General features: G+C 37.1%; 1 protein-coding gene across 2 annotated transcripts in view; it reads left to right on the top strand.

Moving 5' to 3' along the window:
* ACS (acetyl-CoA synthetase) overlaps nucleotides 1-25,668 on the top strand; it is a 288,618-nt gene that overhangs the window by 237,327 nt on the left and 25,623 nt on the right. For both annotated transcript variants that reach the window (XM_089446615.1, XM_089446614.1), the window contains one exon: nucleotides 20,621-20,677. In XM_089446615.1, the coding sequence (XP_089302741.1) occupies nucleotides 20,621-20,677 (57 nt within the window). The remainder of the gene's footprint in view (nucleotides 1-20,620; nucleotides 20,678-25,668) is intronic.

Here is a 25,668-nt window from a genome sequence, read left to right as displayed (position 1 = left end):
ATGATCAAGAGAAGGAATGAGTATGCTTAGGTGAAGGATATCACTAAGGAAAAGTATCTCTTCTAGAATATCTACTTACAGTGGAAGGAAGAATGAAGTGCCGGAGGGAGGTAGACAAAGTGCTGGGGAAACATAGTGCAAAGAAAAGGAAGGACTTTACTTGTGCTTGGAGGTTCTTCTAGTCAAGGGTCTAGGGTTTGGCATTGATCAAGAAGGAAGCTTCAATAAGAGAAAAATTACCGAAGGGTTTTCCTCTCAAGAGAAGAGAGGTTTTGGCCCTGGCAGAGAGCCAACATCTTGTGTTCTTGTTCTTATGTTTTGGTAGCAGTTTGATGAAGTACACACACATGCATTAATAATAATAAGAAGAAGATTAAGCTCACAAGAAAAAGTAAAAAGACTCCACAACTTGTTATCAAGTAACGAAGAATCACACTCCATTTATTTGCCCTAGATTCTTCAACATGGTATCAGAGCTAAGGTGACACATCAAAGAAAGGGAAAACTTAAGAAGACTCATAAAAAAAAGACATCTACAAGGTTGAAGCATCAAGCCAAATCTACTCAAGGAAAAGAAGGCCTATCACCTATCATTCATCCTCGAAGATTACATAACAAGAAGAAGAGCCTTACAAAATGTACCTACAAAGAAGAGCAAATTGAAGCAGGACCTACATCAAGCTACAAGTCATCAAGCAAATCTCATCATCAAGAAAGTCCACTTGGAAAAGGCAACTTGAAGAACATTAAGATCCTAGGAAGGCAAGTCATCAAGTCTTCAAGGAGAAAGAAAATGCACTACATCTCAAAATCTATCAAGTATATGTCCCCCTCTGAATATACATCAATGTCTTTTTGCAAGGAAAAAAACAAATTGGTAGGTACCAATAACTTTCTTGCATGGAAGAAGAGGACTGATTTACTTCTCAAGGAGAATGATCTCCTAGAACATGTCAAAGGGAATATCTCTATCCCTGCTACAGAACAAACTCAAGCCCTAGCTAATTACAATAAGGATGAGACAAGAGCTCAAAGGATTCTAATAGAATCAATCAAAGACTCTCATTCCATACGTCTCCAAATTTGAAACATCAAAAGAAATTTATGATAAGTTAGTAGAGCTATTCTCGGTATCCACAATCAGAGAAGTAATATCTCTAAGAAATGAATTGTACAAGATGAAGATAACAAAGGAAGGAATAGCTCCCTACCTCATGAAAATCTCTGAAATGAGATATCAACTTCAAGAGCTTGGGGAAGTCATGTTTGATAGGGAGATGACAATTGTAGTACTCAATACTCTACCTGAGGATTGGGGCAACTTCACATGAAGGATATATTCCAAGAAGGAAGCAACCACACTCAGTGAAATGTGGTCTCTATGCAGGACAGAGGAAGCAAGACTTAAAGCAAAGGAAGATGTGGGAAGGGTAAATTTGACAAATTTGGTCCTTGAAGAACAAACAACAAAGACATGTCCAAAATCCAATGCTATGGATGTTAAGAATATGGACACTACAAAAAGGAATTGTCCTAAGCTTAAGAAGGACAACAACACTAAAAGAAAGAGGGAAGAAGCTCACATGACTCAAGAGGCGAAAGAAGAAGAAACTAAGCAAAAGAAGGAAGATCCTCCGGATCTCTACTATGACTAAGTCAAACTCTTTACTTCAAGTCTTCTTTCAAGGTTTTGAGTAGGATAGGAACATGTAGGAATAAAATAAAATTGCATGGCTAGAAACATCTTCTAGAATCTAGAAGCATGAAGTACATAGAGTTCTAGATACTCATGAAGAAGTAGCGTTTATAATGAGAACAAAATGCATGGTTAGAAATATCTTCTAGAATATAGGAGCATGATAGGTATAGCTCAATATATTCATGTAGAAGGAGCATACCTAGAATAGGACCTCATCCACTATGAAAGAAAATTGATCATGAATACGAATCTTAGAAGACCTCCATCATCAAAAGAAAAGAAACATTTGCAGGATAAGGGTCTTCAAGATCCTATGATGGAATCTTCAAAAGAAGATTCATGAATAAGAAGCAGATGTCTCATTGGAAATCCCATTCATGGGATTCAAGAAAATTCTGATATGCAGGCAAGCTAAGATGAAGCAAGAAGGGCCACACCAAGGAAAACCAAATGAATCTAAGATGATCAAAGGAGAATCAAGATGAGATATGTATGAAAGAATCTCTTTCACCAAGGACATGCTCGAAGGCATGTACTACAATGCAATGAAGGTCAACAAAAGAAAATGCTCACATAAGCAATATAAGATTATTGACTAAGAAGTAAGAAGAAATGTTGAGTGGTCCAGGAAGCAAGCAATGAAGAAATGCTCTCACAAGAAGCATGAGATGGTTGAGCCATCTATCTAAGAAGAAGCAAATGAAGAAAGAGATCAAGCATGTGAAGAACACCATGATCACTGAGAATCACTATTTGACAAGATACTTTGAAGATATCTCGTGAAAGAAGGTAGGACAACTCTGACAAAGGAAGGACCCTTGACACCTATGAAGGCCTTGGAGATATGAAATATGCAGATAACTGATTCTACTCTACAAAGATGTCATGATGAAGAAGCCATCCAAAAAAAGAAAAGGCAATGTTGAAGCAATATTAGGATGAAGTCATGATGGGCTACTAGGTCGAAGCATGTAAACAAGCAAATGCAACGAAGCATCCATGAGAAGAGTAGTTCGAAGCATGGAAAAATGACAAAGGAGTAGCCAAATGATAAGAAAAGCTGATGTATGGTAAGAAAGACACTTTCCCGGAGGAAGCAATGACATGACAAACTAGGAAGGAAAGTGATTGATGGATGGTGCCCTACTTAGAAGAAGTTCAAACAAAGACTTCATGACATCAAATAAAGAAAGGATATCAAGCAGCTGAAGGAGCCATGAAGAAGAAGTTGTTGATGAATGAAAGAGTCCCTAGTTAAGAAGGAGCTCTAACAAGTCCCTGATCAAAAGGGAGTTTTGGACCGCCTCTGATTACAAGGAGTAACAATTGTGTTTTTCCATTTCATGGGTCATGCACTAGACTAGGACTAATAACTGTAAGTCTAGATGAAGGCCATGAATGAAAATGTAGACACAAGATAGACACAACATTCTTGTCTTCACTTGGGAAGAAAGAATGGGAGGATTAGGTAATCATCTGGCGTCAAATACTCTTTGAGGATGTGTAGGGCATCCAAGACAAGAGTAGGCAAGAGGTCTAATATTCTTTGAGGGTTGGGAACCCAAGATAAAAATAGTCCTAGAAGGTCATACTCAAAGAACACCCTGGTGGGTATGTACCTTGAGAGACAATGATGAAGGTGTCTATAATTCATTGGTCTCGCCAGCATTGTAGCTCATGATCTCATGAAGAGATGGAGCTGTTAGTCAAGGCCTTGCACTATGACAATGTTGATTTATATGATGCTATAACAGATGGATTGCAAATTCAGTTTCTCTTATGTGAATTCTTCAGATATTGATAATAGCCAAACACCTTGTAATGTTGTATGAATACCTCCCTAGTTAAGAGGGAGTGTTGAAGGAAATGTAACTAGGTTCAGTCTTCATAAATGTACTTTTGATATTTGTATTTATTTAAGAAAAGAAATGTTATTTTTTATAATATATATCAATGAGTTTCTTGCTCATTGAAGTAAGTCTAGCACATGTCCAAGTGCTATAGGTGAGTTAAAGAGTCAAAAGAATTATGTTGAAGACCTTAAGGGTATGTTACATTATGTATACTCGTGTATAAAAGTCAAAGAAGACACCTCCAAGCAAAGTCAAGTCTTCTCCTAGCAAAGACACCGTCAAAAGAAGCAATGGCACCATTAAAAGCACCTAACGCAGCGAAGAGAGTCAAATCGGCCTAAAGGAGGGACAATCCTCTATATATAGAGGCTGTCCACTCCTCTAAAGATAATGAATTCATATCTCTGAAATCTGCGAGGTAAGGAGGCAAGAAAATGATAGTAAAAGGACGAAAGAAAGGTCTCCAAGGACAACGAAGAAGGAGAAGTCACCACCGAAGATTTAAGGACTGTTTTCGAGGGTTAATACAGTCACACGTGTGAGAAAAGATAGGACATTCTGCGGTTATATCAGCAGTAAGGTCACAATCACATGTTCATCATTGTTTGGGTTAGAAATTAGGCCTACAAGGCCTCTCAAGTCAAGCGAAGTAGAATCTCTCTCTATCGAAGGAAAAAGGACCCTAATTCTCTAGGGCACCTCCCACACGTGCGAGAATTAGGGCTGCAATGCTATCACACTAAGCATTCCACCATACACCAAGAAGGAACTCGGATGATCAAGAGAAGGAAAGAGTATCCTTAGGTGAAGGATATCACTAAGGAAAAGTATCTCTTCTAGAATATCTACTTACAGTGGAAGGAAGAACAAAGTGCCGGAGGGAGGTAGACAAAGTGCCGGGGAAACATAGTGCAAAGAAAAGGAAGTTCTTGAGTTGTGGTTGGAGGTTCTTCTAGTTAAGGGTCTAGGGTTTGGCATTGTTCAAGAAAGAAGCTTCAATAGGAGAAAACTTACCGAAGGGTTTTCCTCTCAAGAGAAGAGAGGTTTTGGCCCTGGCAGAGAGCCAACATGTTGTGTTCTTATTCTTATGTTTTGGTAGCAGTTTGACGAAGTACACACACATGCATTAATAATAAGAAGGAGAAGATTAAGGTGACAAGAAAAAGTAAAAAGACTCCACAAATTGTTATCAAGTAACGAAGAATCACACTCCATTTATTTGCCCTAGATTCTTCAACATTGAGGACGTCCCCTGATATCATGCACATTAAACTTAAAAAAAAATTTAATTAAAAGAATAAATCTTAAAACCTAATTTTTGAGCTTCAAAGTCAAAATATAATAAAGAAAACAAATTTCGAAACCTAAACCCTATCGCAACCTAAACCTATTGACTAAACTAAACCTATCACATACACACTAAACTAAACCTATCACATACTACACACTTCACTACACAACGACAACGGAGGTAAACACTGTTACAAAGACACAACGATGAAAGTAAACACAGGTTGTGAAGGTTGCAATAAACACAAGTTGCGAGGGTAAGAGTCGAGCGAAGTATTAGATTGCAGGTGAAGGTAAATGTTGAACAAAGAACTCCATTTACAATGACAAAGGTAAATACTAAATAGAGCTGAGAGAACTCAAGTGAAGGTTACATGTGAAGTAAGGGTTGAGCGATTGGACGAAGATTGAGACTCTTGATTTGGGATTTATAATTAAATTTTAATGACTTATTCATGTTTACAGTGACTATACTCCATGAATTAATTTGCCTTCAATTTGAACTTGCCTCTTTCTCCATGTTTGTGAAAAACCTTTTCTTGGCATGAATCTTTGAAATTTCGTTATGCCACAATCACCATGACTTTAATACGATGTTAAATATATGCTAGAGACAAGCAGGAGAAGCTAGATGATATTATCAATGTGTTACTAAATTACTAGTGGTGTTGTCTATATACGTAGCAAGTTCCATTATTCATTTTAGGAACCAATCAATCTATTCCCTTAATACATTAACATGAACATTATTTATTATATATAATTTATTTCACTTTATGAGATTGTTACTTTTGTCCATAACATTTGTTTCTCCTAAAATAAACACTACAATGGCTAACTCATCTTTAACGCTTAATGTTATAAGGTAAATAGATGGGATGGTAATACTCTTTGTGCTCTACAAATAATAATGATTCTGAATGATTATGATATACATTACATTGATGGCAGGTCCCGCAAGGTTCTTAATTTCTAGACCCTTAATTTGAGATTTATAATTAAATTTTAATGACTTGTTCATGTTTACAATTTTATTAAATTTTACTTTTAGTCTATAAAGTTTAGCCACTACTAAAATTTTGAAATGATTCATCATGTGCCATAGAATGATTATGTAGACAGTAGTAGATTGTAGGCTGTAGTAGACTAGTAGTACTTCTTAAGTTTTGACAATGGGCAATGATGACGAGATTTATTTTTGTGATGTGCAATGATGATTAGCTAGTATTAGACTTTAGTACTTTATTTTGTAATTTGAATTTCAAATTAGTAATAGTTCTAACTTTTATATTTTAATTTATCATTCATGTTTATGTTGAATTACTAAATTTTATTTTAATGCTAATTTTTTAATAAATATAAAAATTAGTTGCCGCACTTGCAGTCCCCAACCTGTTGTCCCCTGAAAATTTGGGGGTGCGCTCTAGCCGTCCCGAAAACTCGTGTCCCAGTACCCTGCCCCCTCATCCCCACAACCAGTGCAACATAGCAATTTGTACATTCTGACTGCGACTATGCTCGAATGCTGAGGCTAGAATGACAGAGGCGATGGATGTAGCGAACAGGTGGCTGGTTGCTGGCGACGGTTGTAGCTACAGCAACTGGTTGCGGCTGTGCGGCCCAGGGGCGGTGTTGAAGATGATCAAATTCGATGGGGCCATGGAAGGATGTCTGTGGCAATGGAAAAGTGGTTGTGGGAAGGTGGTTTAGGCTTTCCATGGGTGGAAACTAGATTTGGTTGGTGGTTGTTGTAGTGTGACAAGGCTAGCCTATGGTCATGAAGAGCTATTGAGCAAGGTTGGCGGCGGATGGGTGAGGCAAAGCGACGAACCAGGTGGCTTCGGATGGATTTGGTTGGCTATGGTTGGGCGTCTGTGACTGCATGCAACACTGTGAGGCTCCGACAACGATATCGTGGTGTTTACAACCCCAACGACAATGACTGCGAGGTGGTTGTCGACTTCTCGAGGGCTGCACTGCGTTTTTGCAATGGAGAGTCCGATCACTATCGTGAGAGGCCTACTGCTCCTTTTTTTGGACCTTTTTTTTGGGTATATATGTTATATATGCATTTTTTTATAACTATTTTTTTATTTGAACCCCCTTTTTAATATTCTTTTTTATATAACTTTTTTTTTAATTTTTTTTTTTCTCTTTTTATATAATATATTCTTTATATATATATACTTATTTTAATAATATATATAATTTTAATCTTTCTTTTGTTTTTTTTTTGTTTTTTATATGATATTCCCTTTTTTTTAAATATTATGATCCAAAAATCTCTTCTTTTTTTCCTCTTTATAGCCAGAGGCCTAAATGACGAAACTAGCAGAATGGAGAAACTCCAAAGTTGTGTAGCAAAATGCTTCAATCGTGACGGCAACAAAGTTGACGAATTTCGATGGCCAAATATTTGATCAAACTGCGTTGTGCAGCAGCCAGAGGATCGGACAACTTTGAAACCAATGTAACAAACCAAGTTTGTATACTCAGAAGTTAAATACTCCAGAAGACTAGGAATATGAAGATATTCATTGAAGATACAAGAGCTATATGTACTTTTGGAGATTCTCCATTCATCGTAGGCTTTTGGCCATTGAAAGAAAATTATTAAAAAAAATTCCCATATTAAAAAAAAATAATCATATATAAAAATATAGAAGAGTACATACACATTTATAAGTGAAATTTTCTTTTATTAAATTAAAAAAAAGTTAAAAACAAATTGATATTAAAAAAATGATATAAAAAAAGCGAAAATTTGTATTTAAAAAAAATAAAAATAAAAAATACACACATTACCTGTCTTTCTCTAGAAACAACAGTGGGTGCTACGTTCCGGCAGCCGCAACAACAAACTCCGCACTCCACCATCTGGACGCTTGCAACTAGCCATCATCGTCCATTGCGACATACCTCCATCAAATCTAGTCCCTCTCTGCACCTTTCCCAGTGACTGCCCCTGTCATCACCTACAACAACAACTGTTGTTACCTCCACTTGCGTAGTCAACATACGTTGCCACAATATGCATGCCATACATCGCAACCCTTCCACCGCCACGCCATTGTGCCATCCGTCGCTACTACGATCTATGCTGTCATTGTACATATAGTTAAAATAGAAACAACACACTCCACAATGTAAGTCATTCAATGATTGTATCATCCACATCGATTGGGCTTCCTTATGCAACAATTGCGTGGGGTATGTTAGATGAGATTCAAATTAGACAACGACAACAACAACTATTGTTCAGACCATAAAGGGTTTCATAAAATTTCAGAAAATACGAATAGTTGTGGAGGTGAAATAGTATGAATTGATGACATATCAGTGGAACCATCATAACTATCATGAAATAAGACACCACTCTCCATACTCAGAAGAGATCAACAATTTATTATATTTGCCATAAAATAAAATATTATGAGTGGTGGTACAAAAAGGTCAAGTTATTAAAAGAAAATAAAAAAAAATCAAAATATTTAATTATAAAGGCAGTAAAAGATATTTAAAAAAATGTAAATAAGTAAAGAAAGAGAAGGAAGAATGATGGAAGGAAGATTCTCTTGTAAACGTGGCGTGATCACATGTTATGGATTATGTACATTAAAAGGGACTATCCAAGGAAAATATATTAATATCATTATTAACGAAAATCATCAGGAAAATTACATTAATGTCAATTTAGCAAATCAATTATTAATTTCAGGATTAGATATAATTGAGAATAAAGAAGCCTCTTGTTTCGATGTTGAATACAAAATTAAAAACTTCCAGGTAATAATTGATGAATATGAGTATGTATGTCAGTTTGTAGCGACTATGCTTGGAGAAGAAATTGACATAATTTTCGGATTACCTTGGTTTAAAGAATTGGGTACGTTTTTTTTAAACATTGATTTTTTTTTTGATGTTCCTTTATAAGAAGAAGATGATCGCATTCCAAGGCATGACCATAAAGTCAAAATTGATAACGCACTCATCACAAAACCTTAAGGAGATTTTGAATTTGATGTTCCAAATGATCCAATCAGAAAAACAAAAGGAGCTTGAAGAAGTCATATCTAATAAAACCGAAGAAAATTCCATTTAAAAGATCAAAATCAAAAACTCCTTGAACAAAGAAAAAAGTGTAAAGCTAAAAAGCACAAATTAGAACAAGAAAAGGCAAGTTTTGAGAAGAATAATCGCCTTTCGTGGATCCTTATCTCTGGCGATGCGATCATTGACTAATACCTATGGGTTTTGGTTTAACGACAATCGTGATTCCCAACAAGTGGTATCAGAGCGTAGGTCACGAGTTCGATACGCACCCGACTCGCGTTGGTGGGGAGATTGTTGGACATTAGATAAACGAATGTTCCCCGTGTGTTTTGTGACATGGAATAACTGCCTCTCGTGGATCCTTATCTTTGGCAACGCGATTACTGACTTAACACCTGTAGGTTTTGGTTTAACGACAATCATGATTTCCAACAGAGGAGAATACTAAGAATAAAATCAACAATCCAGAAAGCAAAGAGATTTTACATCTAAGGAATCATAACCAAAACCTTCTTACACAAATAAAGAAGCTTAAAAGTGACAAGAAGTCACTAAATGACAAGTTAGAACAACTTACCCAAGAAGTATTGAAGTCTCCAGTTGTAACAATCCAAACGAAGATAAAGGAACAAATACCAATCTAGTCAATATCACAACTCAAGCAGAGGATAAATTGGTTGAAGCGAAGATGTACTCGGAAGTTGGAGTCCAAACAACAAAAAATTCGAGTGAAGGTCTCACAAATAATCAAGCAACTTCTGAACCTAAAAGAAATTAGGCATCCCTAATAAAACAATAAATCACCACAAACAAAATATGGTGGGATTAAACCACAATAACTCATTATCGACATCCGAATCACGAGAGCAGACAACTAAGTTAGTCTACATTTTTGAACCATTCATAACGAAAACAATAGGGTTATGTTCCGAAGAATACTGAAGTTTGCAGAACCTAGTCCTATGATAACAATTCATTACAAATTTCCAATGATCAGAAGATTCCTAGAATATTAATCTAGAATGGTCAGATCCATTCATAGTCTGACAATTTTGTTTATCACTCAGAGGATCATATCGTCTTGTATCAACGAAGATGAAAGTCTCGAGCGTGAAGATATTCGAAACAAGAAAATAGATTAAGCCCTTTCATCAATAAACTTTGAGGACAAATCTTTTTGACGAGAGGGGCAATGGTATGAATATATTTCATATAAAAATAATAAATATATATAAATATAATAATAATTAAAATAACTAATAGTTAGTTAGTTAATAATGAAGAGGCATGTCTTAGAGACATGACTGTTAATGAAATGGCACCTGCCTAGGGTATATAAGCAAACCCTCATTCTCATTTGTAATCATCTCACATCAATTCATATGCAATATTTAATATATATTACTTGTCCTACAATGGATGTATTTGTCCTTGAAGTATTTTGAAGCTTACTCTGATGCGTATGTGAACTTTGTTTGTTACAAATATATATTAAAATGTATGAATGATAATGATCATACAAATGAGAGAGAGGACCTGCTTATATACCCTAGGCAGGTACTTTATTACGTATAGTCACATCCTTAGAGACATGTCTCTTCATTATTAACTACTAGTAAATTAATCATTATTTATGTTTATTATTGTTTACATTTTCATTATTTTTATATAAATTGCTATCTTGGGCCTATTACCTCAAAATATAGGAGGTCTTGGAGAGGGAAACCCTACAAGGCAAGAGCTAGACAAGGTGCTAACAATGGGGTAGAGGCCCAATGTCACCTCAGCCAAAACCCGCTACTCTTTACGGATTTTCACCTATGGGAGGAGTCCCGGTAAAGGAGGAATCACTTAAAATGGATATGCTAATGATTAGGTACAAAGTGACTGTACTATAGCTCATTCAAATAGAGACACACTAAAGGTACAAGGCTTCAAAGAAACAAAACTCTCAAAGAAAAGCCCTAGAAAAGAAGGCTCAAGATCTAGAATTTTGAGATTTTCGAGGTTGATAGATATTCACAAAGTCAAGGCCCGAGGGAAAAGGTTTCTTACAATGATATTCAACTAAGCCAACACTCATGAAACTCTCAAGAAAGTCCTCAAGTTGAGGGGAAAAGAAACTAGGGTTTTTCTCTTAGAGCAATACCTAGGGCAAGAGATTTTTTGGATGAAATTTAAGTGGATGCCCACCAAATTGATAGGTTAGGTAGCATAGACCTATCTCTTGATGTTTAGGCTCTAAAATCTCCAAAAGGTGTCCTTCGTAAAATTTTGCCCCTAGCCCTAGATTTTCTCCTTAACTGTAAAAAAACAAATTTGAGAAGAGAAAATTATGGAGACAATTTAAGGTTGATCATCAAGTGATTGGACCAATGCCTTGTCTTATGGAGATATGGAGTCAAGGATGTGCTAGATGAGCCCAATTCGCTTCCAAGGAGGTCGAAATTTGATGCCCTAGCTATCAAAATTTTAACAATTACCCACTTAATGGAATAATAGATTTTTATGGAGAATAAAAGGAAGTATCCCACTAGGAACATTCATTACATGTTAAACAATGAGTAACATATGCAATACTCATCTAGATTGCCTTTAGAATTTATTTTCAACAAATTAGGGCACAAACAAGCATAATCTAGAAGCAACAATTCCATACATAAGATAACATGCAGTATATGCATGTTATACAACAATAGGCACTTACAAGATAACATGTAGTATATGCATCCATTAGACCAAGAAATAGCTCCATAGCATGTCAAAATCAACTTCCATACAACAAAATGCATCCAAGTATCTCCAAAATTACCCACAAGAAGCAAGTGTGAATTCTCTAAGAGGTCAGAAATTCACATGTTTGATGGTTATGAGAGAATAAATGATCTCTCTCCAATATATACATGTCCAATGATCTATATTTTTAGCCTAAAAGCTCCTCAAGTCATAAAATAATGGGAAAATACTAAGTAAGGTTACAAGCCCGTTGCTAACCTCATAGCCAATGTAAAATCATAATAAATCATCCACAAGAGGGACGAAATACTGGTGTCATGAGCATAGGCCTCTTGAGGGCATGTGTTGGTCTCCTTTAGTGCCAAACTGAGTGAAGAGGGCTCCATAAATCATGTTCTAGGGGTTGGCCCCTTGATCCCCATGCAAATCATTGTGTGGACCCTAGTTTTGTGTTTGGGGAAAAAAATGGGTCTCATGGGTCTCCTGGTGATAGAATATCTTGGTTCTGCTCCAACGCTGGGGGCTCAGTGTATGGTGCTAGCCATCACATGTCTCAAGGAGCAAGGAGTGAGGCAAACCACATATGGGCCTTGGATCATCTGCCAAACCATGTGATCACTGTTGAATTGGCTAGGGCACACTGGTCCTATTGTCGCTCAAACTGTACAGGCATCGCGACAACCTCTCAGGGCGGTGGCTGTCACTCTGATCCCCGCCCACTCCGTTCTAGCTGTCTCCCAACAACAGGCTATGGGGGGTAGTCCCTATGGAAATGAGGTGAAAGACAAGTTGGGAACCAACTTATTCGGGAGACATAGTTGAGTGGCCTAGCTACTTGGTTAATTTAAACAAGATATAAGATTGGATTCACTATTCAGACCAATGCCTTACGGAGTCAAATTCTCACTTATTTAGAAATTAGATGCCAAGTAATCGGATGGACAACTACTGCTTAGATGCCTACCCAAAGGATGTGAGTGACTCTTCGGTTAAGATTGCTTATGTTAAGTACTTTAGTTATTATTACTCTTCAATTATGACGATAAGTACTTATTAATTGAAATTAAGGGACAATCCTTAAACACAAGAGAATGTGCCATGTTAACAAATGCCAAAATGAACAAGAAATGCCAGCGATGCGACGGATAACCAAAAGATACAATTGTATAAGAATGAAGTAAATGCCCTTCACAATGATTCACTAATATGGAGTACCTAGGACCATAAACTATGAACAACTAGAGCACTTTATTCAAAGATCTTCTAGAGACAATGTCAATTTTCTCAAGATAGATGACTATATTGCTTAGACAAGCATCTTAGAAATTTAGATCCCCAAATGACAAGATGACTAGAGTAATAGGAACCATTCAACAATATGTGATTAATGCTAATATACACTTAGATGCAAGAAACACCAATACCTTGGATCTTTAGATTTGTCAAGTGTTTTTAGAGAGTGTTCTTAATGCAGAACTTGAAGCCTTCAACAGATGTGTTAAGATATCAAACCAATAGCAACTTGCCTTAATGAGAAAATGAAAATTACTTACGCTGCTTATGTTTCAAATGAGCAATAAGTAGATGTGTGACAGCAGCAAGCTAACAGTAAGTTAATTATACCAAACATGTCAACCAGTCCCAAATTCTTATCTCTTCCTTTTGCTTACATGAAATCACTTCATATAGATGCAAGCAGTGAGCATCTATGGATGTAGGGATGCAATTCACGAATTGTAAGGGGCAGCAGAGAATGACCATAACAGTCCTTTAAACCGATGAGATGCCAAACAATGAGAGACCCAACAAGACAAACTAACCGAGGCTCATGCAAGAGTGCAATGGTGGTTATTATGAAACTGCCAGAATGATACTTCAGATCAGCTCACAGTCATGCCTAAACACTTTTAGCCACTGTAACTTGTGCAATTAAATTTTTAAGAATATATTTTAGATCAAAGGCTTTCAGACCTTAGAAACAGTACATCAGACCTCAAAATAATTAGATGCTTCTCAACGTTGATTTAATGTCTATTGGACTGTGTATATTTCAGATTTATGACAGTCACCAATTTCTTATGAAACAAGTCAAGCAAATGACAACCCAACTCATGCAATGACCTATTAATTTATTAAGCAGCTTAATATATTACTTTTACGTCACTGAACTGAATTTTTATTCACTGTTATGAAAAAATCAAAGAGCTGAATAGAAACAGTAAGATGAGTAAGGGTTTCAGAGTGACAAACCGGTAGTCCTTAGGCCTTGAAGATCACTATGGAATTTGATCACACTTCCTCCATTTTGATCACACTCCAAATCTCTGCAACCCTTTCAATGCTAGTTTCAGGAAAACTCAATGATGCCCACAGAGACGAATGAGGGGAAGGGAGGTCAAAATGAGGGGCTATAAGGCAAATTAGGCCTGCGTTAAGGAAAGAAAGCTACAGCAGAGAAAGATAAGCCCACAGAGAAGGCTTGGAGGCTGCCTGAAGAGGGTTTGGGCCCTTGGATGCCTGCGGCCAAGGAAATGAGGCAACGGCAGGGACGAATGAGGGATGCTGAGGAAGAAGGAAGGCCTTAAGGCCTTGCAGCAACAAGGAAAAGGGACAGCGGCTTACAACAAAGAAGGGAGAGGAATGCGACAAAGGTAATGGAGGCCCCTAGGCCCTACGCTGAGGAGAAAAGAGGCAGCGGATCACTGGAGGGGAAGACTGAGGTTGCAGCAAGAGTGGATCAACCCAAGATTAGGCCTTAGAGGCCTCAAAAAAGTCAGATCTCTGCAAAACCACAAGTAGGTAGTCCAAATAATACTAAAAGCTTAAAATTTTTACCTCTTGAGGCTAGCGGTTCACTTTTTGGCTGAGCGTTGGAGTTCTTGGGCCTTTTGGAACTAGATTTAGGCCTCTAAGGCTTGTTTCAGTCCTTCCCTCTTGAATAATTTTGCCCAATAGGCTAGACATCTTGCTTGGAGGGCACAAACCCTTGAAACCCTACCCCGAGGGCTAGCTTCCTTTCAAAAGAATTTATTTTCCTTGATAGCTTGAGAAAATCACCTGTAAAAAATAAAAATAGAGATACCCAAGACCCAAAATATACACAAAATCTCAAAACCCCAAAATCCCAATTAGCAAAAATAATTCACAAAAATAATTTACAAATTATTTACAAAATTTACAAATATACAAGGGTTTTAAAATAAATTTTGAGAAATATTTTTTATGGAGTATTTTCTTTGATAAATGGCTAAAAACACTTTAGAAAATTAATGCACACTATAGCCTTAGCGAAATTTAAATCAACCACATAAATATTTGGAATCCAAACAAAGTCGGTTCATGCCCACAGTTTGTGAACTTGGAGACCAAGGACTGGGGAACCTGCAAACACTATATATATTTCTCAAGAAAATTTGTTAGACAATATGGCAAATCAAATCATCTAAGATAAACCCAAAATCTATCAATATAATGACTTTATCCCCATCTAATGAAAAACAAATTTTAGCATTAATCAACACAATATAGGAAAACCCATACCCAACACATACCACAAATCAACGAACACTGAACACCTTGAACTGCACCCCAAAGTCTTTATTATGATTCAAATAAATGTTCCCAGTGGGACAATAGTGTTACATCAATGCTTCAACAACAATTTCTTAGCCAGATATCAGATGGCTTTTGAGACAAATGACTCTCTAATTTATAGATAAATCCTCTAAGTGGAAAATTAACGGCTACTTGGCTTGATCCTCGTCAAAATAATTGTGGCCATTGATAAATCTTTGATGATTTTTTAATCTTAGCTGTTGAGAATATTTATTTTGAGGAATTTTCCAATTTCTCATTAAATCCTTTTTTAATTAGCAGCTAAAAATTAATTATTTTGAGCTAATTCCTCAAAAAATTGACTTTGACTTAATCACCAAGGTCCAAGGGTCCAATTTTTCTTGAAATTTTCAATATTCCCTTGGTGGGGGATCTCCAAAAATTAATTCTTTTGATACCCACAAATTTTTCCACTCGACGAATTTAATATCTCTAGACTTTTAACTTTGACTCTAATTAATTAAATTTTTAGCTTAAGATTTGTATTTATTTTTGCTAGAAAATTTAATTAATTGAAATTTGAGGGGATTAAATATTTTTTCCACCCTCTAATATTTTAGCCACGGTGTCTAAGTATGAGGGACCATGGACTAAAATATTTTTTACAGAAGATTTTTTTACAAATTCAACCCTCGAAGGGGGAATACCCGCTGGGATTAGACCCTCAAATTATATACCCAATTTTGTGACACAATATGATCTAGTAGACCAAGTGGTTCATAATAAAATAATTTAGCCAATTAGCTTAAATTATTCCCAAATCATTTCTACATAAGACTCAATTAGAACACTAAGACTCACCTAAGACTTTGACGACAAATTCCACCCTAGTTTTGGGGTGAGGTTGAAGGGGAAAACTTGGCTAAGCATCTGTGTTTAGAAATACAAATGATCAGTGAAACGAAAAACCTTCTAGGATGAAATTATCGCCAGAATAATAGGCTTACCTAGGTTGTTACATAGATTCATGGTCTTACTAGCATCATTTACAATAAAAATTTGCAGAATTGGTTTACAAAAACATAGTGCTAACGACTAATGATCTTGATCCTTTGAAGAAAAATATGTTACATCAACTTCCTCGAAACTTTGACAAAATGAGTGCAACAGGTCCAAGTGCATCATCTCATGAATAATGTGGGGCTAAGTGCAGACTGTTGGGGGTGTTGTAGGTGCCCATGTAATGGAATGATGCTTTGCTAGTGGCAGGGGTCCCATGGTTCTCAATGCTTCACCTGTAGGGTGTCAAAATTCTCCTCTAGTAGACATGGGCCCTAATTAAGTTGTCCAGCCCATGATGCAAACCATCTGCCAATCACACACAATGTCCAATATTGCGTCTTCACCATTAGGTACAATAATCATTAGTGCATCTAAGTGAACCAAGCTTGTTAGTCAAGGGAAAATTGACACTTCATACAGGGTTTCCCTTCTAAATTTGGGGCTTTGATCATGTAATAGTGTTACCTCCTGTAGGAGTGGCTAATAAACAATCCTATTAGGTGTTCCCAACCCTTAAGGGGAAAGACAAAACCTGGTATGTCCTTCAATCGATAGGCGGTGTTAAAATTTGTAACTAGGTTCGGTCTTCATAATAGCCTATGTACTATTAATTATATGTATTTGTGACACAATATGATTTACTAGACCAAGTGGTTTATAATAAAATACTTTAGCCAATTAGTTTAAATTATTCCCAAATCACTTCTACATAAGACTCAACTAGAACACTAAGACTCACCTAAGACTTTGACGACAAATTCCACCCTAGTTTTGGGGTGAGGTTGAAGGGCAAAACTCTGTCGAGTATCTGTGTTTAGAAATACAAATGATTAGTGAGACAAAAAACCTTCTAGGATGAAATTATCGCCAGAATAATAGGTTTACCTATGTTGTTACATACATTCATGGTCTTACTAGTATCATTTACATTAAAAATTTGCAGAATTGGTTTACAAAAACATAGTGCTAACGACTAATGATCTTGATCCTTTGAAGAAAAATATGTTACATCAACTTCCTCGAAACTTTGACAAAATGAGTGCAACAGGTCCAAGTGCATCATCTCATGAATAATGTGGGGCTAAGTGCAGATTGTTGGGGGTGTTGTAGGTGCCCATGGAATGGAATGATGCTTTGCTAGTGGTAGGGGTCCCATGGCTCTTAATGCTTCACTTGTAGGGTGTGAAAATGCTCCTCTAGTAGACATGGGCCCCAATTAAGTTGTCCAGCCCATCATTCAAACCATCTGCCAATCACACACAATGTCCAATATTGCATCTTCACCATTATGTACAATAATCATTAGTGCATCTAAGTGAACCAAGCTTGTTAGTCAAGGGAAAATTGACACTTCATACAGAGTTTCCCTTCTAAATTTGGGGCTTTGATCATGTAATAGTGTTACCTCCTATAGGAGTGGCTAATATACAATCCTATTAGGTGTTCCCAACCCTTAAGGGGAAAGACAAGACCTGGTATGTCCTTCAATCGATAGGTGGTGTTAAAATTTGTAACTAGGTTCGGTCTTCATAATAGCCTATGTACTATTAATTATATGTATTTGATGTAAAAGAGAAATAATTTTTTTATTATTATTATTTGACAGCATGGGTTTCATGCTCTAGGTCAAATTGTTTTAGGTCAAATCACCCGTTGTGTGCTTCTAGGGTTTTGTCATAGAGTCAAGGAGTCAAAAGAGTCATTGTTGTATGTAATATACCCTATTGGGCATCTTGTATCAAGTCAAAAGAATTTATTTGAGTCAAAATTGTGTCAAAAGTCCCTCCAAGACCAAGTTGGCCTGCAAGAAAACAAGTCGACCTCATAAAGGGTATTTCAACCTCCTTAGAAGCCTATATATATATAAGTAGTCGATCTCATTTAAAAGAGATTATCCAAGAAACTTTGATCACTAGAAGAAGAAGTAGAAGAGCAAGAAAGAAGAGCGAAGGACAAGACAAGGACTAGAAGACAACAAAATTTGAAGTTTTTGGGTCAATATCTCTCACATGTGAAGAGGAAGCTAGGGTTTCTGCAGCTACATAGGACGAAATTTTAGATCTCCAAGGAAGGTAAAAATCTGTGATCAAAAGACAAGACATATCATCTATTTATTCAAGAAAGAAGAAGCAAGCCAGGCAAAGGAGTAAGGAGGCCTAAAATAGCCTATCTATCCCACATGTGCGAAGTTGCAGTCGTTGTAGAAGGGCTGAGAAGTTGTAAACTTTCAATAAATGGCGAAATTGTTGCTCAGGGTTGAAGTTGTAGAAAGTTGTTGGGGTCGAAGCTGCTAGAGTTGTTGGAAGGACAATTTTTTTTGATCATGTACAAGGAAGGCTGACTTGGTCTTGGAGGGGTCTTTGTCTTGGGTCTAAAGGTCTTGGAATTCATCATTTAAAGATTCTATAAGAAGAGAAGAATTCTTGTGGGTTTTCCTCTCTTCGAGAGGTTTTGGCCCTGGCTAACAACCTATATCTTGTGTCCACTTGTTCTATTGATCTTCATGTTTTGGTAGTTGTTTGATGATAAGAACACTATAATAATCAAGAGAAGAAGAAGCTAATTATAAATCCTACAAGTTGAAGTAAAGAACATCACAAGCAGTTACCAAGTTAAGAGAAATCGCATCTAATATAGATGCTCTAGATTTCTCAGTAAGTGATATGTGATAATGATGGAACGAAAGGGGGATAAAGGGGTCTCAGGGTCAAATACCATGGTCAAAGGGGTAGCAATGATGAGGAGATCCACATTTTGGACATACAAATGTGAGGAGGGAGCAATCGTGCATGCATGAGTTACCTCGACCTTTGTTTTTCCAGCGCTCTTATAACCTTTTTCTTTTGCTTGATCTTTCTTTGTATTATTACTCAAAGCTCTAGGAAATGAGAGCATGCTGTGTATGACGTGTAGCAGTGGTGACCCCCTTAAAGGTGGGGCAGTTCATCCCCCCTAAGGGTTTAGACATGCAAGGGTTCCTTCTATGATGTGATGGGGCACCATTGGCCTTAGGAACCAGGTGATGGCCATAATGATAAGAGGTAGAGCTCATGCGCAGATTTTGCCCATGTGCTAATTTTAATGTCCCAACCATCTTTTGCATTTTATAATATTCTTTTCACTTTAGTTTTAGCTGCATCAACCTTCGGGGAAACGTTTCCAAGCCCGACCCAGATATGTGGATAAGGGGAGGGGGTGTGCTAGAACCTAGTGGACCCATGGGCATGTGGACCCAAAGAAGGGATATGGAGTATAGGGCTGGTAATGTACGGAGGGAGGTGATAAGTATGGAATGGGAAAATGGGACCACACTATCTCAATTGGCGTATCCCAAGTACTGCCCTTCCTAAAGCCATGGGCCATTAGGGGAGGTCCCACTGGACTAGGATTGAAAATTAAACCCCCATTTAAGGCGAGGGAACAAAACTGCAGTCAAAACCCTTCCTTCTTCCAAGTCACCCAATAATCCATGCCGAATGCCCTAATGAAAAACAAGCATAAGCACTTGATTGCACAATGAATAACATACCTTTTGGGTTGGATTTCCCATCTTCCAACATGTTCTCTTGACAAATGGGCGAGGAAACATACAATTGATGTAGGGGACAGAGATAAAATGGCACATCACATTGGCTATGAGGTGGTCGTTAGGGGTTGCTGGCTTCTGGCTCGAAGAAGATGACTAGGAGAAAAGTTCTCCTAGGGGTACCCACATTTGGTGGGTAACATGTCCAAATGCCCTCCTTGAAATGCACAATGCTCCTCCTCCAAATTACGTTGTTCATTATGTAAGCAAGCTCTCCATGTGGTCACAATGAAGGGTATCCACCAAACTATTTTGAGAACTGCAATGGCTAGTGGAAGAATATGAATTCAAGACATAACTAAGATCAAACAATCATTGAGACAATTCCACCCTACAAATCCATTATAGATCATCTCCCATGCACCAATCCATCAAGGGCCACCCAAAGGCTGGACACCATTTACCCCAAAACTCATGAAACACCCCAAACATGCTTTAAACACTTTCGAAGTAACAACCCCAACAGTGAACAAAATTTCTATATAAAGGTAATGCTTGAAAGGCATCTAGGAAGAGTAGATATTTATCTCAATGAAAAAAAGGTGTACTTCATAGATAAGCATAAGATTCTTTGTGTCAATAATATTTGGGTACTGGGAATAACTTTAGAACTATGCCTCAGGACTTGCAACTATTAATTAAACCTGACGAGATAAGTAATAAAGAGATTATATTCTTTAATAATAATTTTATTTTTATTAGGCATCAAGTAAACATGCTTTATCTGGTAAAATTTTTGGAATCATTTCAATATTGCACAACTGATGTTCTGATTTGCTTTTCAAGGGACAAGGATGGTTACTACTGGTTAACTGGACGAGTTGATGATGTTATAAATGTCAGGTATGCTTAGTATTTGTCCTTCGTATAATTTTGAAAATTTTAATGGATGATTTTGAATTATAAATTACAGAAGTGTTTGATAATGTGGTTAATTATATTGGTTTTTTTTGAGGCTACAATTTTTTTAATGAAATTGTACGGCTTTTGCAGATGAAAATAATGGAGCATTTTTGTATATTTGATAAAAACTAGTAATAAAATTAGAACCCCCTGTAGAAGTTGGTTTGATTCGATTAAATGTTTTATTTGTATGAGTTTGATTACTTACTAACAGCTTTCGTTTCTCAGAATAAAGTCCAGTAGTCCTAGATGATATATTTGCAAAATTGCTATGGTTCTCTGTATAAGAAAGGGCAAGTTAATGCTAATACTACTACTGAAAAAACTGGAAACTGTCTGCATCCATGGCTGGTGCTCAATTACTATCTCTAGGCTCTTTATGATTATTCTTCTATATCAAAACAGCAAGGACTGCATCACCGTGCGGCGTGAACTAATAATTGTTTATATGTCCACTGTATTTTGGCCGATGTCTCAGAGTTGTCGCCCTCTAATTCATTGGAAGTAATGTGGGCATATTTTGAATGTTTATATGAAGCCATCTCATACAACTTTCTCATAAACATGACCCTTTGTTTAAAGTATTAAGATCAGTTGTGGAATGATTTACGATTGTGTCATCCTTTTTAATCCTATGAACTAGTTTGGAACTAGATCCTGGCCACTGTTATAATGTCTCTTCCAGGGGTATGCAACTGACCAACTTTGCCTCCACAGGTAGCTGCTGATCAAGCTTTGTTCTTGAGAGATGTAGAAGTCAGTTAATAAGAATTTCTGTTCATCCTTTCAATGAACATATACATTTCGTGAAAGTTCGAAGCTCCAACTACCCATTTTGCCAAGAGCACCCTCAAATACTGAGCTAAGAAATTTATTAACTGATTGCTTGTTTATAAGGAGAAAATTGAAAAAATGGAATCGATATTTATCCTAGGCCAATAAACCTACTAATGCAGAAATTTCTAGTTTCGTGCACAAACTGATTTTTCATCTTATCTTCATAGGTCTGCTTCAAATCTTCATGCTATATATGCTACTACCCTAAAGAATTAAAAGATTGATCTAGTTAGGAAAATGAGTGGGGTGATTTAAAATAAATAAATTAATTGGAATGTATGATGGACTAGTGTAGGACTTGCAAAATTTAGAAAAAATAAAATGTGAGGTATGCATGAGAAACATGTACAATTTTGAAAAATGAATAAAGTAAAAGTTAATAATTTGCATGTCCATGTCTCTTTTGGGAGAAAAGCTATAAAGAGGGAAAATAATGAGGAGAGGGGTTCCTCGTGCATCTTTTTAGTATTCAACCAACAAATTCAACCATTTTCCATTTGAACATAACTAAATTCTAAAATCATTGTCATGGAACTTAAAGTTGACCTCTGCAATGCAAAGACAATTTCCCTAAAAATTGCACTTCTTTGGTCCAACTTGTAATGTCCCTTCCTAAATTAATTTGTCTTAAGTTTATTTTTCCACAATTTTGACATTTTTGGTGACCATGAGACCCACAAAATTTTGGGAGAACTTAGGAGAAAAAGGGAGGCCGAAATATATTGTTAGTGGACACGCACAAGGGAAAACAGACTTGCCAAGGGAGAAATTTGAATAGCCAAGGAAGGGAGGTTGAAGAGCTTGATGGAGCGGCCCACGTGGGAAAGAGAAGCTCACAAATTATAAATAGGAGCTTAGTCTCATTTTGGGTCTTTTTCCAATTGAACTTACTCTTGTTGCTCGAGCTGCTTAGCCGGGTCAATTTGCTATTTAGCACCGATTTTTCCAAGTGGAGAATTCACCTTTTCTTTAGGGGACTTCGAGTGCCACGCTAAGGAGGTCAAATTGTACCAATTTGGAGAGGATTTGGAGAGATTCTGAGCCAATCACTTAGCCACTCAATTGACTAGTGTGCATTCTAAGAGGACGCAAGAGAGGATACGCTTGGGTCAATTCAGTGGTCTTCTGGGCAGCAATTGCCAGGAGAATTTTGGCATAGGAACTTTAGTGGGATACCAGCCTATTGGAGAAGTTTGAGAGCAGGAGGTTGTTGCTTGAAGGTAACACGATTTGGAGCATCTAGGCCAGCGTAGAAGCTACTCACTGGGCACACATGGGAGTTTGTGGGATGAGTTTTGGAGCTGGGTTTTGCCAGGAGAAATAAAGAGAACCTTGGGGCAGTGTAACTCAGCATTTTGGGAGTGATTGGAGGGCTTTTTCTGGGAGTTTGTAGGCAAGCCATATTTCCCAGTTATTGGAGGAGGATGTGGTATTTGGGGCCGAATTTCGGGGGTCAGAACTAGACCAAACTCTTTCTTGGTTTTGGTGGGTTATTTGTGAGGAGCTTGGGGTTAAGTTTATAGAATTTTCTTAGCACCATAAGTGGGGTTTTCAGCAGCTTCTTTCTAGCAGTCAGTGTAGTTTTCTAGGGCAGTGCAAGGCATCATTGGAGCAACATATTCTATCATCTGGGCTTGCTATTTTATCACCTGGGTTTTGTCAAGCTTGCCTTTGAAGCAAGCCCAAGTGCACCCCTTCCACACTATTGTATTATTGCTCCAATTACTTAATAAAATGGCTCAATTGGTTATCATTTCTGGAGTATACATGGGTGTTCACTAAATGCTTTAAAATTTTGTGTTGCATTTGTTGTTTTGCTTTGCATATCACTGTTTTTTCCTAATTAGGAACATTACAGAACTTCATCCATGTGAAATGCTTGCAGCTCTATCACTTTCCTGCGAGTCGACATACGACACTGGCTAATTGCTCTTTATCCTAACCTGCAATCAAAAACCATATCCCTTTTTCACTAAGCAGCTTATGGAAACATAACTGGAGAACAATGATATCCCTTAGCTTGATTTTGCGAACGTTTGGATCCACTCCCGACCATTCTTATTCTGAGGTTTTTATTTTATACTTTTAGAGAAGGACTTTCGTGTGCCTTTTCCGTTTTTAATCTTTTCCAAGTGTCCTTTCATAATTTCCATGTGCTAGCTCTAGTACTCATGGGGGACAAGCTTCCTTTCACAAAGTGCATAGGTGGCAATTGTTATACCCCACTCTCTCTCTCTAAGTGTTTCTTTCTAGTCTCTCACTTCTTAGGTCCTACCAAGTGTCACTTACGGTTCTACAATTGTTTCAACTGATGCCATCTCATGTGTCACATCGACTCAACAAGTGTCATCTTATGCTTTTAGGGAGTGTTAGGTGTCACTAAATCTCACACAAAGTGTCATATCTATGTCATATCAAGTCAACAAGAGTCAATATAAGTTTCCATGATTCAAAACGTATCCCCACAAGCATTCAAGGCTTGAAAGTGGTTCAATGAGTATCAAAGGTAATTATATTTTTTAAGTCCTGAGTCTCACATACCCTTTTAGGGCACTCGAGTTATAATGCCTTCTGCACTTGTTATCACTTGAAATTGCCTTATGGGAATTTATTGCCAAGGGGATTTGAATGAACACTTCGGGAAAGTGCTGGTGTCACCTCGCACAAGCCTCTCACTTTGGGTTAGTGCTTGCTAGCCTTAGGGGACATCACTTATGTTTGAAAGCCAAAAGTCCTCAAATATGCCCTGTTACGCCTCTTTTTAGTAGGGGTACTTATAGTAAATTTTTTGATGAAAAGGGCAGTTTGTGCTATGGCATGGCCTTCCTTTTTAATCTTGTTGCATTTTGATTTTTGAGTACTTTCATGTTTCCCAAGGAAGTTCATATTGTTCAAGGCACTTACATATTTTGAGGTGTTGGTCACACCCTCGAGCCAGTTTTGGGGCTATTTGTGGATGCTTGGACACGTCCTATGCTTGCCACATCGAAATTATTGGAACTTCATCCTCATTTGGCATCGATGGGCTGATTATCAGTTGGAAAGAATGCTGATTTGATGACATGGATGTTGAGAAATCACTAGGGCAACAAATTAGGGTTGATTTCTCTTACGTGATAATTGCTTGTGAATGTGTGTTGGATTCTTATTAGTTTTATCATGTTTTCCTCATCAAACAATTGGCAAAAACATAAACCATGAAGATTACAAAAGACAATGAACACGATATATAGGTTCAAGCCAGGGCAAAAAGCCCACAAGGGGGAAAGCCCAATCAACTTCTCTTCTTATGGAATCAAATCAGAGTGAGAAATCGAAGACCCAAAATCCAAGTCCAAGACCTTCCACAAAACCCAAGTCAACCCTCCTTCAAGCATTCCTCAACCAAGTCAAGTTCAATCAAATCAACAAAGGTCAAAGTTCTTCAGGTCAGAATTTCAGACCTAGAATTTCGCAGAGTTGCCCCAACACCTTCGCAGAAACAAATTTCATTCCTATAATTCATGGAGTTGCCCTAGTACTTCGCATGTGTGAACAAAGATAGACGAAAGTTCGATTTTTCTTCCTTCTAGACCTTCTCTCTCTCTCCTTTGACTTTCAATTCTTTGATTGTCGCTTCTCTTTTTGCTCTTACTTGCACAAAGATCGAAGTTGCCAATGTGTGTCCAAATGAGGTCAAACTGCTCTCTATATATACACATCGAGGAGGTCAAACTGTCCCTTCCAAGGCTGACATAGTCTTGTGGAGACAAAATTGACTCTTTTGATTCAAATTAAATTCTTTTTCCTTTTTCTTCCAAAGGTCCAAATGGAACTTGAGTCAAGTACATTAGATTGACTCATGACAAATATTATTTTGACTAAGTAAACCCTAGAAGCGTGGAGAACATGGTTGACTAATGAAATATTAATAATAATAATATTTTTTTTCTTCGTTTGTTTTTTCATTGAATACAAGACGATACAAGTATAATGATAATTATGAGGATTGAACCTAGTTACATTTTCCAACACTCTCTCTTAACTAGAGAGGTATTCATAATTACACAATCAGATAGAAGGATACTCTCAAATTGAAATATTCTCATAAGAAG

This window comes from Pinus tabuliformis, chromosome X (genome assembly GCF_031772625.1).
Source record: "Pinus tabuliformis cultivar Carrire ecotype Pingquan chromosome X, CPIR1, whole genome shotgun sequence".
In the NCBI taxonomy this organism is placed as follows: Eukaryota; Viridiplantae; Streptophyta; class Pinopsida; order Pinales; family Pinaceae; genus Pinus; species Pinus tabuliformis.
The sequence above is the reverse complement of the archived record's forward strand: the minus strand, read 5'-3'. Positions and strand labels throughout refer to the sequence as shown.